This window comes from Ictalurus punctatus, chromosome 14 (genome assembly GCF_001660625.3).
Source record: "Ictalurus punctatus breed USDA103 chromosome 14, Coco_2.0, whole genome shotgun sequence".
NCBI lineage: Eukaryota > Metazoa > Chordata > Actinopteri > Siluriformes > Ictaluridae > Ictalurus > Ictalurus punctatus.
In genome coordinates this window covers 17,111,343-17,128,203 of record NC_030429.2, presented here as the reverse complement: position 1 = coordinate 17,128,203, position 16,861 = coordinate 17,111,343, and the positions used below count along the sequence as shown (strand labels likewise).

The following is a 16,861-nucleotide window of genomic DNA, read 5'->3' as shown; positions in this document are numbered from 1 at the left end:
TCACAGCCAACTACAGTGCTGTGAAAAACTATTTGCCACCATCCTGATTTCTTCTCTTTTTGTGTTTATCTCGTACTAAATTGTTTCAGAAATTAAAACAAAATCTAAAATAAAACAAAAGCAACCTGAGTAAACACAAAATACACTTTTTAAATGATAATGTTATTTATTGAACGAAAAAGTTATCCAATAACAACTGGGCCTGTGTGAAAATGTATTTGCCCCCGTAGTTACTAATTCCTCAAATCTATGAAACTGCATTCAAAATGGGGTTCAGCTGGACTAGACACAACCAGGCCTGATTACTGCAGACCCTGTTCAATCACATCAACACTTAAATAGAACTTTTTCAACAGCATGAAGTTGGTTAAAAGGTCTTACCCAGTAACACACTATGTCAAAGTTTAAAGAAATTCCAGAAATGATGAGGAAGAAGGTGATTGAAATACATCAGTCTGGGAAGGGTTACAAAGCTATTTCAGAGGCTCTGGGACTCCAGAGGACCACAGTGAGAGCCATTATCTCCAAAGGAAAAAAAACTCGGCACAGTAGTGAATCTTCCCAGAAGTGGCCGACCTTCCAAAATTATTCCAAGAGCACAGCAACTACTCATCCAGGAAGTCACAAAAGACCCAAGGACAACATCAAAGGAACTACAGGCCTCTCTTGCATCAATAAAGGTTCATATCTCCACCATCATAAAGATAAAGACTTTAAGGCTCGTCTGAATTTTGCAAAAAAAACACACCTTGATGATCCTCACACCTTTTTGGGAGAATGTTCTCTGGATTGATGAATTGAAAGTGGAACTGTTTGGATGACAGGGGTCCTGTTACATCTGGCATAAACCCATAAACACATAATTTCACAATAGGGAACATCATACCTATGGTGAAGCATGGTGGTGGAAGTGTAATGGTGTGGGAATGCCTTGCTGCTTCGGGGCCTGGGCAACTTGCAATAATTGAAAGAAAACATGAATTCTGCTCTCTATAAGAAGATCCAAGTTGAAACTCGAACGCAACTGGATTATCTAGTAAGACAATTATCCAAAGCATAGGAGTAAGTCCACCTCTGAATGGTTAAAAAAAAGAAAAGCTAAATGAAAGTTTAGGAGTGACCTAGTCAAAGTCCTGACTTGAACCAATTGAGATGCTGTGGCAGGACCTTAAACGGGCAGTTCATGCTTGGAAACCCTCCAGTGTGGCTGAACTAAAGCGGTTCTGTAAAGAACAGTTTAAAATTCCACCACAGTGCTATGAAAGACTCATTTCCAGACATCTGAAGCGTTTGTTTGCAGTTATTGCTGCTAAAGGTGGCACAACCAGATTTTACGTTTAAGGGGGCAATTAGTTTTTCACATTGGTGATAGCTGTTGGATAACTTTTTTTGCTTCAATAATAAATAAATAAATAAAACTGTATTGTGTGTTTACTCAGGTTGCCTTTGATTTATGTTGTATTTCGTTTGAAGATCTAAAACTATTTTGTATGAGATACACATAAAAACAGAGGAAATCAGGATGGGGCAAATAGTTTTTCACAGCACTATAGGTATTTGTAGATACTTCTAAATCTTTTTCCAAATTGCACCAGATTACCGTCTAGCCATTTTGGGCCACTCCAAATGCACTTTCCCTTGTTTTTCTTGAGTATTAGCCTTCAGACCTTATGTGCCTCCTTACATACAGGCCAGGGTTATGCAGAGATCTCTATAGGTAGAACTTTACTCCTCTCATAAAAACTGTAGTTCCTTCAAAGTGAACAATGGAATCTCTGTGTCCTGTCTCACATCTCCTTGTTCATGCAAAAAGTTTCAGAAAAAGTGTCCAGCTGGTTTGTTACACCTTACAGACAGGTGCCAAATTAAAGTAAAAAACAACATAAAGTGTCATATGTGTTGGGCCACCTCAAGCTGACAGAACTCCTTCTTGGCAAAAATTCTACAAGTCTCTGGAACTCTGGATGGGCCATTATTCTGAAAGATATTCCTACAGTTGATTATAGTGGTCGAAAGTTCTGTCTAATATGTCCATCCAAAATCATTACATACTCATCAAACCATTCAATTTGTCACTCATCTGGGTTGCATTTTTCCAAAAGTTTTGTAATACTAAGTAGTTCCTTTATGCCATCTTAATAACATTCTTAATGAGCATTTCCCAAAACTCTATGTGACTAAAGTAGTATGCAAACTTGTTTGTAAATTATTGAGTAATTTTGTCCACTCATTTAAGTACTTGTTTTATGAGTCATACATGAAGTTCAACCACAAAAAGGCAGAGGCTGCTAATTTTGATACAAATAAAAGTCTCAGATACATTGCCCAAACTTAGGTTTATTATTGTTGTTGTTCAGTTTTTTCACTCTTCACTCTTCTTTACAAATTTAGCTCACACATTGAACATTTAACACACATTTGAATATTGGAATCCAAATGATGATGATGATGATGATGATTGTGCACCAGCAATGGAGACTGTGGAGTCTATAAAGTGAAGTTGTTTGTCCTCATTCTGTGATGCAACCAAATAAACCCACTTGACCATCTCAGTCAGCAAGCAGTGGTGTGCCTAGTTTATTAATCTTATTAGAACATTTGATTTGTTCCTTGGTGCACAATAAATGGCCACAACATTACTGTACTACCCTGATATCAAATGAGTAATGGCCCACAGATGAACTGCACTAACTACTTCATCTGGCCCACATATCGCTGAAGAATGACAGCGATTAATTAATCAGAATCTGGCTCCCATTACACAGCCATAACTCTTCCTTGATGAGACCATATGTTTACAACTGGGCCACTTTTGGCAAGAAAGAAATAAACATTTAGGCCATTTTTGGTCCACTTTAGAAATGCTGTTAAAAACTTTAAATGGCTGCTTAACTTTGGGCATCTTTTGGCCCACAATACACTTGCCATTGCCATGAACAACCCTTATGTGCTTAAAATCAATTGTTTGGCCCAGATGTCTTTACTATAGTTTCTCTATTGTTTCAAATACACTATGGTACTGTACATATTGGTTAAAATGCCTGCAACATGAGAAACCTGCAGAACCATTGCCCTGAGAGTGCTGTGTGCTATGCCATAGTGACCCTAATGTGGAAGAGTGGGAGAATGAAGACATAGAACTGCAACCGCCAAACATTGCACTTCATGACCAGGAGAACAAGAGGGCCAATGCCATGCTGTAGTGGAAGCAAAACCAAGAGAAGTTCTCATGCAATGTTCAGTCCTTTGTCCTTTGTACACTCACTTTGTTCATTATGCAAGAAAGTTGGTACCAATATTGAAGGCTGTTTATGTTGTTCCTCTAAAAGCAGGTTTGTGCTAAAAATTAGTATTAATTTTCCTCATTGCTCCCTGATGACTGTTAAAACCTCTCTTTTCTATTAGCACCTAGTTGTCATAGTTTTGTGGAAATCACTGTTTGACTGTACATGGTGCACCCACATCTCTGTTCAGTGTCATCCGTTTTTTTCCCTGCATGCCATGCCACGAGATTTAGAAATCAATGCAACTTGTTCTCTCTCTTCCAGTAGTTCATTTCTGATTTCAGAAAGTCATTTCTGTTGTAAATTGTTGATTACACAAACAATATCATCTGCCATTTAAAACCATTAATCAACATATATTTATAGTATTTCAGTCGCTGATCCATGTAAAGAATTTTCCACCAGACCGTTGATCGATTGTTTAATTATCATCTGCATATAGCCAGACACGCAGGCAAGGATGAAGTCAACAAGAAAAACTTGAATCTTTATTTAAATTTTTGTTAATGAAGGCTTTTTAGAAACACTTGCAAAACAAGTCATTTACTATGCTTAACCTTGGCTATGTATGGTAGTTTATGGCAACCATAACACTACTATGGTACTTCACGGTAAATATGGTGCCACCATAGTTTAACTATATTACTTTATGGTAACTATGATTATACCAAGGTTTAATTATGGCACTTAATGGTAGCCATGATACTACCATTGTATTTCACAGTAACTACGATGCTACCATGGTTTAATTATGGTACTTTATGGTAACCCTGGGGCTACCCTAGTTTTATTATACTATTATATTACAATAATAGCATGGTTTAACTATGGTACTTTATGGTAACTATGATGCTACCATGGTTTACTGTTGTAGTTCATGGTAATCAGGGAAAGCGTTACATATTTAAACAAGATCAACATTTTTTTTTTACAATGGTGCCTAAGGGTAACTATGTATATTACATATTTGTAATAAGAAATAGAAACAAAATCATTATGAATATACATTATAACGTGTGTATAAAGTGAATAAGTCTGAATGTGCCAGTTGAAGGTTTTGTAGTGTAAATCAGTTGTAAATCAGATATATATATATATATATATATATATATATATATATATATATATATATATATATATATATATATATATATATATGTAATCATGCACAGACATATATATTTGAATATAGCACGTTTAGCATGAATACTGCATAGACGTTCTATAACCTTCTTTCCCTTCAAGCAGAATCATGAAGAAAGTAAGAAATCATCTTCACACAATGCAGAGTTAATGAAGAGGAAACAGGTACTGAAGCTAAATGTTCACTGCAACAGTTTGCCTTCAACACTGTATGACAGAATCTGAGGAGCAAGTAAGAAAGCTGGAGGAGAAGTGAGCACACTCATATGGTCGTTTCCATATGCAAACATATCTGACACAATATGTACTGCGCAACTTTTGTGTCATTTTTCTTGCCCTTAAGCCTTAAGCACCAGAGAGCTTGAAATAAGCTGAACAGCAAAAGAAAACGCTGCAAAACCCTGTTCAAGTTCAATAGTGTATAAAAATTGTGCAATTTTTGTCTACCACATCTATCACTCACCTCCTCGTTCTCTCTTCCTCCTCCTTCCACTGCCCTCTTTCTCATATACATGTAACCTGGAGACAGTGTTTCCCCGAGGTCTTGCCCGGCCCCACTGCTCTGCTTAACTTAGTTTTTTTAATTTAACAAAACATTAAAATATTTTACCTATTTAATAATTCACTTGCAAAAGTAATGCTCTTTCATATTCATTTTCAGAGTTGTCCTTCAGATTCACTACTATTCACAACTATTAAAACAATAATGATTGTAAAACAGTAACATTAAAATTATTTTTTTTTTTAAAATATTTCCAGATTTTTTTTTTAAAAAAGCTCCTGAATCTTGGTGGGAAAAAGTTTGCTGTGAAAGGACATCCAGGGGCATGTACACCGGACTGTCCAAACCTCATGTAAAAGCCATTCAGACTTACACAGAGAACTGCTAAACAACATTCAACTACATCATCCAGAAAATGTTTAGCAACAAATGCCAAGCAAGTAATCAGTAATGCATCGTACTTCTTCTTTTACTCTGTTAATCAGAATAGAACTATTTTAAATTGGGAAATATTTCAGAATAGCAGTTCAAAATGCATTGAATTAAAATGCATGACAAAGATATAACAACAATTACAGTCATTGGGAAATTTGGATCCATATCTATCCATATGGGAACATTGGGACTGAGGCAGAAATAGACCCTCGATGAGATGGAAATCAATCGCAGGGTAACACGCACACACACACACACACACACACACACACACTTTTTTCACACACACCTAGGGACAATTTAGCATTTTTGGATGGTCGGGGGGAAACTGAAAAACCCAGTGGAAACCTGAACAGATATGAGATCATGCATAGAAACTTCACACAGACAGTAACAGGAGATCAGGATTGAACCAGGGACCCCAGCACCTCTGTGCTACCCAAATGGTACAGTTCAGTCTAAAGGTTTGTAGCCTCTATGGTTTTTGAATGGGAAGTGAGGAAATGAACAATTTATGAGCAAGTGCTAGGGACTGTATATTACAACTATTGGATCCAAAAGATACTTTCAGTATTTACTACTTCAAACACTGACACAGCATTAAACACACCACATTTATTAGGCTTAGAAAATAATTAGACAGTAATAATGGTTAAATAATTACATCTGGAATGTGGCTGCATTTTTCAGAAGGCACTCCTTCCTAAAAGAGAAAAATACAATTAAAATTCCTTATTTTCATAATGCTTCTACAAGGATCAGAAATGAAACGCTTGATATTATACTATGATGATATACGTAATCGTACTTCCATAAACCAGTTTCACAACACTCCCAATGAGTATGTTTACATGGACAACAATAATCTGATATTAACCCGATTAAGACAGTACTCTGATTAAGAAACTAGAATGTAAACAGCGATTATTGATTACCTTAATCCGGCTAAAGTCATACTCGAAGTAAACACAAATGGAATTAAGACGTGTGGAGTATTCCTATTTTAGTTGCATTATCGAAGTGCATTATATAGACCTGTAAACACCTTAATCACACTATTAACGTCGTGTGGAAGATTTCACCGCATTTTGCAACAGGACACGTACACACACGGTAGTGCTCAACCGTTTGATGGCAAACAAGAGAGCACGGCTGCGTCCAAAACCGCGTGCTTACCTATTATATAGTAGGCGAGATACATGCATCTCAGCTACTATACAGTAGGTAAGTACGCGGTTTGGGACGCAGCCCACGGCTTTAAGCAGTCCTCTATTTGCACGTATAGCATGACAAATAACTAACTGCACTTGAAGCTTTCGTAAAATAAAAAAGTGAAACCCAAAACTGTATACGGTACCATAACGAAGACGAACTGTATGTTGATACGTGAAATTCTGGAGGGAACGTTGGACGGTGTGGCGTGGGGACGTAATGACACATGCTGTTAATCAATCTGTTCTATAACATGTAAAATGGGAACATGAAAGGAATATTTTCACATTTGTAAGTCGCTTTGGATAAAAGCGTCTGCTAAGTGAATAAATGTATATGTAAATGTAAATGAATATCGTAAAAGCAACTCATGTAAACACCTTAATCAGAATATTGTCTTATTCAGAATAAGGTTAATAATTAGATTATTGCTGTCCATATAAATGTACACATAGATTTAGCAAGTCCCACTAATGTGCATTTTAATACTGAAAATATAACTCCTTGAAAATGTTGCTGTTTTATGACTGTATTTGTTCTACATGAAAACGATGAAAAATCTGATGATTTTAATTAAAAATGAATTAATGTATGATAATGTAGCCCCTGACCATCTGAATATCTATACAGATCATAAATTGCTCAGCTGACATAATTTCTCACGTAACCGTAAAGCAGGAGTGAATAGTGCAAAACACTTACGCTTCTCGTTTGAATGTCTCGTGTGATATCCTGTCATTTCCAGGACCCTCAGGCCATTCATTGAAATGCTGGATACCAAGTGTTTTCAGTGCTACAAAGATTCACATTTCACTTCATTTAACAATCCATCCTCCATATATGTGTGTGTGTGTGTGTGTGTGTGTGTGTGTGTGTGTGTGTGTGTGTGTGTGTGTGTGTGTGCATACATATATCTATATACATATATATATGGACAGATGGGTTGTAAAATGACAATTTCTGTTATTTTTAGCACACAGGGTGATATCCTTACCCTCTCTATATTGGTTGTAAGAGATGTACCCTTGGTTTGTAGGATCTAGGATACCACACACTGCATCCAGGTTGGAATCATCAAACAAACATGGACTAGCAGCTGCCTGAAATTTGGATACCTGCATTTGCTCAAGTTGGGAAATCAGGTATTCCCTTGGATGTTCTAAAAAACAAAAAAACAAAACAACAACAACAAAAAAACCACAATGATAATGGTTATATAGATAGACGATAGTTATACAGATAGATATCCCATAGTGAAAACAATAACGCGCAACTACATCAAAGAAGACATTGATGCTTTTTCCATTTAAAATTTTGACGAGTCTCAGGTTAACACTACCAAGACTACACCGATACTTTTCACATACTGGGCTATTTAATCCATACTGAGTTTATTATGTAAGCCAATAAATTAGTTTTTTTTAATTTATTTATTTATTTATTTATTTATTTAAAAAGATCAGAGAACAGCTAGTACAAGACTTAAGAATTTTACGTTACAACTGCGATACATAACATGCAATAAAAAGGTCAGAGGTGTATCACCTGGTCTGTAAAATAAGAGCATGCTAGTTAAGTTGTTCATTAGTTCTAAGATTTTGTGATTTTCGAGGTATTTTGCTGCCTCTTGTTCCCGCGGTGTTGACATGATCGCGCTTCATTAGCACTGTTCACTGTGCTCAGGCCTTCCCTTCTGCGGTGTTTGGAGTGGTTGCTATGACACCTGCAGCCCGCGCGCTCAAGGCAACGGCTGTTCAAACTGACGTGCGCGTATATTCGGGTTTTTACCGTAATGACCAGGAAGCGACTGAAAATGTAGTTGCAGTGAAAAGGAGGCACTTCGAAGGTTTACACGTCCACCTTTCTCATTTCTTTAGCGTCCCTGGGTGGACTATGCTCACTGACTAGTTTCTGTTTCCCTAACATACATGTTACATACATTAATGCTTTCGAAGATGTGAAAGTAAACTTACGTTTTTCTCTATATTGCGGAAAACAGACCTGCTACAACGCCCCCTGCTGAGTACAGTAAAACTTCGAATATGTGGGCAGAACTGTGTGTGTGTGTGTGTGTGTGTGTGTGTGTGTGTGTGTGTGTGTGTGTGTGTGTTGTTATATTACATATAATCTTGTAAGTTCTATTAGGTAGCAAGACAATAGCACAATTCATACACTCATAGGGGATAAATAAATAAATAATATTGTAATAAAACTGCAAACAAAGCAGCGTAAAACTGACACTGAGACAGCATTACAGTATTGTCATGTACAGTGACTAAAGTATGTTGTTAATGTGCAATGGTTTAATTATAAAGCAGATGAGGTACAAATGCAATAGTAGCCTATGTAGTGCAAGCACAGTGGTGAATGTTAGGACAACTAGCATCACTAGGAGATAATGACAAGAGAAGCTTAGTGTCGATAAACTTGTTTGCAGCATATAACTTATAGTTAGTAGTGTTTATCAGTGAAGTGTGTTGATGTGATTGAAGGGTTTGTTTGTTTTGTTTGTTTGAAGTAGGAGATGCAGTTGCAGTAGGTCAGTGTGACTCATTTAAGTGAATGTCCTCAAGGAAAAATGTATCTCAGTCTGGAGGTATACTGTACTGCCTGTACTGCCCTCTGGAGATCAAGTGTCAGTGGGATCCCATATGTATGTTTTTTGCTTGGTGAAAGCATCATAACCTATAACAACAACAACAACATCAACAACAACACAAGATTTCAAGAGTGAGTTATAATCTGTTAAGTAAATGAACTAGCCTACTTCATTATAAATTGCATAAAAATAGTAAAGGCCAGGCACCACAGGGTTCTGGCTAGTTAATTACATACTGTAATCCACCATATGGAATGAGAGACTTGCAACTGTTATAAATACTTTATTATACCTTATTTGTCCCAACTCTGTACTACACCTAGACATTTTGGTGTATTCTTGTTTTATAGGTGACTGACCATATGTTGATCTGATTTTTTCCGCCCTCCAAAATGATCTGTTTTGTGTGATAATTTCTTTATTAATTACATTAACAGTAATGTTGAGGGTTAATGGGGGTACAGGTTGCTTTCAAGTGCTTTAACATTGTATCATTTATATGTTGTGATTCACCTGAGCTTTAATTCAACGCAGTAATATATTATAACAGAGTAGGTTGATATTTTTGTGACTTTTTTGCTTACTTTCCTTCTTTTACTCTACTTGCCGAATCGAGTGCACTTGACGTAATCAATAAGCGACAAAACACTTCGCGCGGCCTCGTCCTACAGTTTTCTTTTGCGCATGCGTAAAGCAAGTAGTCCTTGGCTGTGTCGGCTGCTGTAGGTGAACCGCACTGTTTCGGGACACTGTCAAAATGCAGACCTGGAACCAGCTTTATCGTACCCTTGCAACGGTAACTATCGCATATGTAACCGTAACATGCTCTACTGAACGTGTATACTGCAGTTTATAGACAGAAAGAAAGCAATACGTCGCTTCCTCGCGCAAATTGTCTCCCGTTAAGGCCCAGTTAGCTCAGTAGCTTGTCAAGTAACATTAGCGTAGTTTACTTAGCTTCTAACTAAACCAACGGGAGTAAGGTGTAACTGCGTTTGTCATGCACTTAGCAGACAAAATGCTTACTTTCGAGCTTGGTCAATTTTTTATATATTAAAGTAGATTATGATTAGCAAAATACCTAGTTTACAGCTTGGAAAGCTAGCCTGTTTATGTATTCAGGGTTAAGCAACCTTTTTATCCTATCACGCATATGTCTTAATATTGAATTCAAGTGTACTTAGTTTTAGGTGGATTTACATTAATGATGTTACTAGCTATCAGCAATCAGTTTTCCAAAAATGCTGCCACCAACTTGCGTTTGTGTCTAAATACATTTTCCACAACACCCTTTTTTGTTTAACTCGTTTTACGGACATATTCTTTACTGTTTAAGTGCTTTGGTGAAGAAGAAAACTATGTAATACAAGTTAATAATGATTTGTCTCTTTCTGACTTATTTAAAGGCTACTCACACGAAGAGTTTGTTTTGAGTTAGTCTTGGATTATCAGATTGTTTATTTGTTTGCTTTTTGGCTTTTTATTTTTTTCCATACAGCGAGGTCAACACCTGCCCTGCAAACTGCATGGAGCTACAGCATTATCTGTGAGAACGTATGCTGACAAAGCAGCAAGTAAGACCAGTGGACTTCTTTAGATGATCAGTGCTCCCATATTCAGGAACCCTTCCTGTTCGTTAACCTCTACTTTAAGGTACAGAGTTCAGCTGATGTGCATTGCTTTCTTCTAGTTGATGCTGATGTCACGGTGGTGGGCTCTGGACCTGGAGGGTATGTTGCTGCCATCAAAGCTGCACAGCTTGGTTTCAAGGTGAGGTAACAGCCAGTGTTCTTGGTGATAGAGTCCTTTTCTGGGTTTTTCCCCACATTGATTAACATCGCTTCCTTCTGCAGACAGTGTGTGTGGAAAAAAACGTCACCCTTGGAGGCACCTGCTTAAACGTGGGCTGCATCCCCTCAAAGGTAATTTTATACCTTTTATACTAATGGGTGGACCAGTCATAACAAACATATTTGTATTCACAGCACTTTCCTGACAATTGTATTGTTTTTTAAAGGCCCTGTTAAACAACTCTCATCTGTATCACTTGGCACATGGAAAGGATTTTGAAAGCAGAGGTATTGAAAGTAAGTGCAATCTCACATTTTACATCAGAGCTAAAGGTACTGTTTTAATCCTGACATTCTGTTAGTAATCTAGTCAAATCTCTCCATGGTTCTTTTGCTAAGTCATGCAAAACATCAGTGGCACGATGAAAGTGTGTTTTAAGACATGATTATGATTCCAGTTTTCAGTATCGGACAGCCCTCCAGCAGTATAGTAACTGCCATGTCATACCAACATAGGGATTGATAAATTAATTGAACATGAACATTTGAAACTCAAGCTTGTTTCAAAATGCAGATAAATACCTTTTTACATTTTATTTTTAGTCCAAGGGATTTCGCTGAACTTGGAGAAGATGATGGCGCAGAAGAGTGGTGCTGTCAAAGCCTTGACAGGAGGCATTGCACATTTATTTAAACAGAATAAGGTATGTTTGTAAACATAAACTTCTTCTAGAGGAGCACAAATTGAAAAAACAAGCACAGTGAGTTCTTTTCTATTGCTGTGTTTTTAAAGTCCCCTTGGAGTGCTTTGAAACGCGCAGCGTTATTTGATGTATTGATGTAGTTTCCATTGAAACTGGAAGTTAGGGTGGGAGTGGCTCCTCCCTCTGTTTAAATAGCCAGTAGTGTTTAGCTAATCCCACATCCCAGGTTAAACCGTAATTGACAGTTAGTACATGGATTTTTATAAATTTGAGGCAAGGCACTTCCGATTCTAGAGAGCATTTGATTGAACAGAATGATGTCATCAAAATTGTTGATCCATATTGGTGGTAGAGTGAGACTTTTAATGCATATATCTTCTAAATGCAAATTTTATCATTGTTTTGGAGCACACTAGCTTACAGATAACCTTAAGGCAAACATATTCATGCTAAGCGTCAATTTTGATTTCATGGAGACTTTAATTCTTCTAAAGGTTACGCATGTCAATGGGTTTGGAACTGTAACCGGGAAAAATCAGGTCACTGCAAAGACAGCTGATGGTGGTGAGCAAGTCATTAACACCAAAAACATCCTCATTGCTACAGGATCAGAGGTCACTCCATTCCCAGGCATTGAGGTGTGATTTCACATATTTACTCTGGCTTTGTATGTAAAAGTCTACATATTTCTAATAGTTCCAAATTATTTTCACAAGTCTCTAGAAAATGCATCAACAACATTTAAGGCTTTGGTTTTAAAAGTGTCATTTTAATTTGGTTTCAAATTGTAACTTACCACTTGTGCTGGCAGATTGATGAAGACACTATAGTATCCTCTACAGGGGCTCTGTCCCTTAAGAAGGTTCCTGAGGAGCTCATTGTTATTGGAGCTGGAGTTATTGGAGTGGAGCTGGTGAGTAATTGGGACATAAGAATGTGTACTTGTACATAAAGGCTTAATATTGTTCATGGATACCTACATTCTGTATTTTATATGTTTCAGGGCTCAGTGTGGCACAGGCTGGGCTCCAAAGTGACAGCAGTGGAATTCCTGGGCCATGTCGGTGGGATGGGCATTGATATGGAGATCTCCAAGAATTTCCAACGTATTCTCCAAAAACAGGGCATGAAGTTTAAGCTGGGTACCAAAGTTCTGGGTGCCACCAGGAGGCCTGATGGCAAGATCGATGTGGCGTAAGTTTAAATAGTTTTGTATTCTTTCTTACAGTAGTCAAAACAAGTGCATCTTGTTATGTTAAAGAAAAAGTAAACGGGTTCATGCTACTGTCTGAATTTTACACACATGCCCCATATTAATTGAATTGTATTGCCTTTTTTAAAGTCCTGTGTAGAATTAGATCCATAACGAGCAGGTCAGAGGTGACAATGCTGAAGAAAATCTCTCTGAGGTGCCATGAGAAAGAATGGTTGAGAGGAACCAGATTCAAAAGGAACTGAACCTCTTCTGGGTGACACAGGATATTAGGACTATAAATCATTACAGTCTGCAGCTAGAAGACTAAAGGCAAAAGATTCTGAGTATATTGAAAGAGTTCCCAAACGTTTTGTGTGAAAAGCACCAAATGAACATTATGAATTTTCTGCAACCACAAGCCTTAACCACCCTACATTTTTATTCCAGATTTATTACTAGCTTGTAGGACTTCAGTAAATTATTTGGTATATTTTGGTTTGTTTTCTAGATTTCTGTTCAGAATCACTTACATATACACGCTCATCAAATTCCGTTTAAGGTCTATATTTGGGTTGCAGCCGTATTCTGAATATGATGTTTATATGCGTAAAGGCATCAGAATATTCCTGTATACATGGTTGGTATAAGTATACCTGAGTTGAGATTCCTAAATACCTAGCCTACAGCTAAGCATCTGTTAGCACCTACAATTCCTTGTGGACCGAGAATGCGCGTATATCTCCTTTCAGTGGATTTTCTGAATAAGGTGTTTACTTGCAACAAATTCCCGAATAAAACAAGCATTTTTCAGGGGTGGGAATATTGTATTAATCTGAATCAGGCAATTGTATTGCAGCGTTCACATGACTCAATAATAATTTGAATGTTGCCCGATTCCGATTAATATCGGAATATTGATGTGCACATAAACGCACTCTTAAGTTGTCAAGGAACATGCAGAGAGTTAGAGCGATATTCATAATATTAATTTGTAAAATAAATGAATAAAACGGAGAGGAGAGTTTGAGTTTGTGTCATGGCCCTGCATGTGTAAATCAAGTGACGCTTTTTTTGGGAACCCCCTGATGAACTCCGTGAGCATACTGTAGATAGGAGTCCTCCGGGATGACAGGCTTTATGATTACATCAGCCGTTCTTAGAGAGTACATTAGTCTACATTAGCATGATCTCTTTGCCCTGATTCATCTATCTAGGTTGAAGTGGCTGTAGTTTTTTAAGTCCGTGTGAATAATGGTGAAACTTTGTGTAATGCTTATTGGAGAAAGTGTAGCAGTGATGACAGTATTTTGTGTTTGCAGAGTGGAGGCTGCTGCTGGAGGCAAGAACGAGACACTCGCTTGCGATGTGCTGCTGGTGTGTATCGGCCGTCGCCCTTACACAAATGGCCTCGGTCTTGAGAACGTTGGTATTGAGCTGGACAACCGTGGCAGGATACCCATCAACAACCGGTTCCAGACCAAAGTGCCCAGGTACTACAAATTGAATGGAAATTAAATCATTTTGTTTGTGACCAAAACAATATTGAGTGCTAAAATTTTTGGAATCAATCCAAACACCTTCAAGGTCACAGCAAGGCATACAAATTAGTAAGAAGGACTAGACTTGGCCGTAGAAGCATCCCTGTAGAGTTCTACTTGTTTATCTGTAAACCTTGAATTGTATTCGTTTGCTGTGCACGTTGTGAGTCATTTGATTACCAAGAATGAACAGTCATCTGGTCATGCCATGTTTTCAGCCAGTGTGCTTTTCTGAATGCAGTATTTATGCCATTGGTGACGTTGTGGCTGGTCCCATGCTGGCACACAAAGCAGAGGACGAAGGCATAATATGTGTTGAGGGAATGGCAGGAGGAGCTGTTCACATCGACTACAACTGTGTTCCGTCAGTCATCTACACACACCCTGAAGTTGCATGGATCGGCAAGAATGAGGAGCAGCTTAAGGAAGAAGTGAGCTCTTTTTTTTTTTTTTTTTTTTTTGTCATTTAGCTTCATTCAATTCAATGAGCTCCCCAATTCCTGGCATTATAACATTATAACTTACTTTGCCTCCTTGAACATGTTTCCCTCAGGGTGTCCCATACAAAATTGGCAAATTCCCCTTCGCTGCAAACAGCAGAGCAAAGACTAATGCTGATACAGACGGCCTGGTGAAGATCCTGAGTCACAAGGAAACAGACAGAATGCTGGGAGCACACATCCTTGGATCAGTGAGTTGAACTAGAACTGCATGGCTAATTTCAGTGTTTTTAGACTTTTATTAATCGAGATTTCACAGACATTAATCTGTTTGCAGCGTTTGAAATGAAGCAAAATGAATACTTTTGGTTTGTTTGCTGTTTGGTCTGGTTTACTGTCACACTGGACATAACTTAATTCGGCTAAAAAGCAAAGAAGCACTGGCTGGGGGGTCGTGCACTCGTAAAAATCTTTCACTCGTTAGTCAGAAATACGACAACAGAAAAAGGTAAATAAACCTTTGCCATGTGTGCATCGAAATCACAAAAATGATCCCTTGCAGATCCGGCACTCAATTAAAAGATAATTATATAAATAATTAGTTGTAAACATTTTGTGTGTGTATTCACAAAATAGTTGTGGATTTAGTTCAGTTTGTTTCTCACGACTCAGTTTAGCAGTTGCATATACAAATATCAATTCTGCAACCCAAAATACACATGTTTGGTTCACATCTCGCATTGAATCCTGCGGAGGCCATGTCAAATCGCTTTCTCGCTTGTACCCCATTAGTGTTCGCTGCTGGAATTGGACCAAGACCACCTTACTCATATGGTCTCAGATCAGTTGGTTTGACCTGCACCTGTGTGCAATTGCTGTGTTTTGATCTGCTTAAACAAACTTTAGCAAAAAGAACGCAATATTCATTGAAACTGACCGAGCACTGCACCCTTAATAATGTACACTTCTGCAGATGATATTGATTTCATATTGGCATCCGCTGAAAGAGCGTGCTTTGTAATGCAGGGAGCTGGTGAGACGATCAATGAGGCTGCACTAGCAATGGAATATGGAGCATCGTGTGAGGATATTGCAAGGGTCTGCCATGCCCACCCTGTAAGTATTGCCAAAAAAACACCTCTGAAGGACACAATTTCAAAACACTACAATTAATTAAAATATCTGTTTCCCTACAAGTGTCAGTGCAGTTTTATTTAGAATTTGAGTTGAAGACAAAGTATTTTTTAAGTGATTCAGAAAGTCATGTATTTTACATGGGTCCTATAAACATATCGAAAAGCTGTCCTACACTGTTCTATACTATCATTAAATGTAATCATATTGGTCAATGCTGATAAGGGTTTATTCTTCTACCAGACCTGTTCATGTTTGTTGACACCAAGTTTTCTTCCTTTCCAGACTGTTTCAGAGGCCTTCAGAGAAGCCAATCTTGCTGCTTCATTTGGAAAAGCTATTAATTTCTAGATTGAAAGTTACATGTATATAATTGTCTGCTTCATAACTGGTTTCAGTACTTCAATACGGCGCACAATTGAGATCCTGGAGAAGGCATCATGCAAAACTACAGTAAATCTGTATTCCATTTAGTATGTTATTTAAATGTTCTAATAAAAGGGTTGGGTTGTGTAATGGTCTGGAATCGTGTAAGTCCCAAATGAGTGCAATATACTTGTGGTGTCAACACTCCCAAACGAAGCAGGAGCCACAGACACTATAGGGATGAGGTGGAACTGCAGATAAATTGATTTCAATTACGCATACGTAGGTTGGTGGAATTAAGGAAATGAAATAGTATGAAGTTTTTTTTCTTTGATCAGTATACTAAGTACAGTATGCAATTGCAGTAGTGTGTGTTTTCCTGATTTTGAGTTGGGAATTCACAAACAGCATGAATGCTGTTAAGATTTTAAATCCTCTCACTGCCAAACTGTCATAGTTAGGCCATTGAGCATGTACCTTATCCCTCTCTTCTCCAGAAGCACTACACCATGGCTGACC

At 37.8% G+C, this 16,861-nt stretch overlaps 2 protein-coding genes across 2 annotated transcripts; one reads left to right on the top strand and one right to left on the bottom strand.

Annotated features, from left to right (window-relative positions):
- Positions 1 to 5,964: 5,964 nt before the first annotated feature.
- On the bottom strand, positions 5,965 to 8,464 carry si:dkey-42p14.3 (EF-hand calcium-binding domain-containing protein 10). Its single transcript, XM_017484751.3, has 4 exons — positions 8,122 to 8,464; positions 7,571 to 7,735; positions 7,279 to 7,369; positions 5,965 to 6,067 (listed from the first exon to the last, which is right to left on the bottom strand). Exons 1-4 carry the CDS (start codon positions 8,222 to 8,224, stop codon positions 6,025 to 6,027), a joined length of 402 nt encoding a protein of 133 aa, XP_017340240.1. The 5' UTR covers positions 8,225 to 8,464; the 3' UTR covers positions 5,965 to 6,024.
- A 1,362-nt stretch (positions 8,465 to 9,826) lies between these two features.
- On the top strand, positions 9,827 to 16,492 carry dldh (dihydrolipoamide dehydrogenase). Its single transcript, XM_017486037.3, has 14 exons — positions 9,827 to 9,971; positions 10,674 to 10,749; positions 10,866 to 10,945; positions 11,029 to 11,097; positions 11,193 to 11,262; positions 11,569 to 11,669; positions 12,164 to 12,307; positions 12,481 to 12,582; positions 12,673 to 12,863; positions 14,184 to 14,354; positions 14,644 to 14,833; positions 14,956 to 15,093; positions 15,869 to 15,958; positions 16,262 to 16,492. The coding sequence occupies exons 1-14, from the start codon at positions 9,933 to 9,935 to the stop codon at positions 16,325 to 16,327; spliced, it is 1,527 nt and encodes a 508-aa protein (XP_017341526.1). The 5' UTR covers positions 9,827 to 9,932; the 3' UTR covers positions 16,328 to 16,492.
- Positions 16,493 to 16,861: the final 369 nt, after the last annotated feature.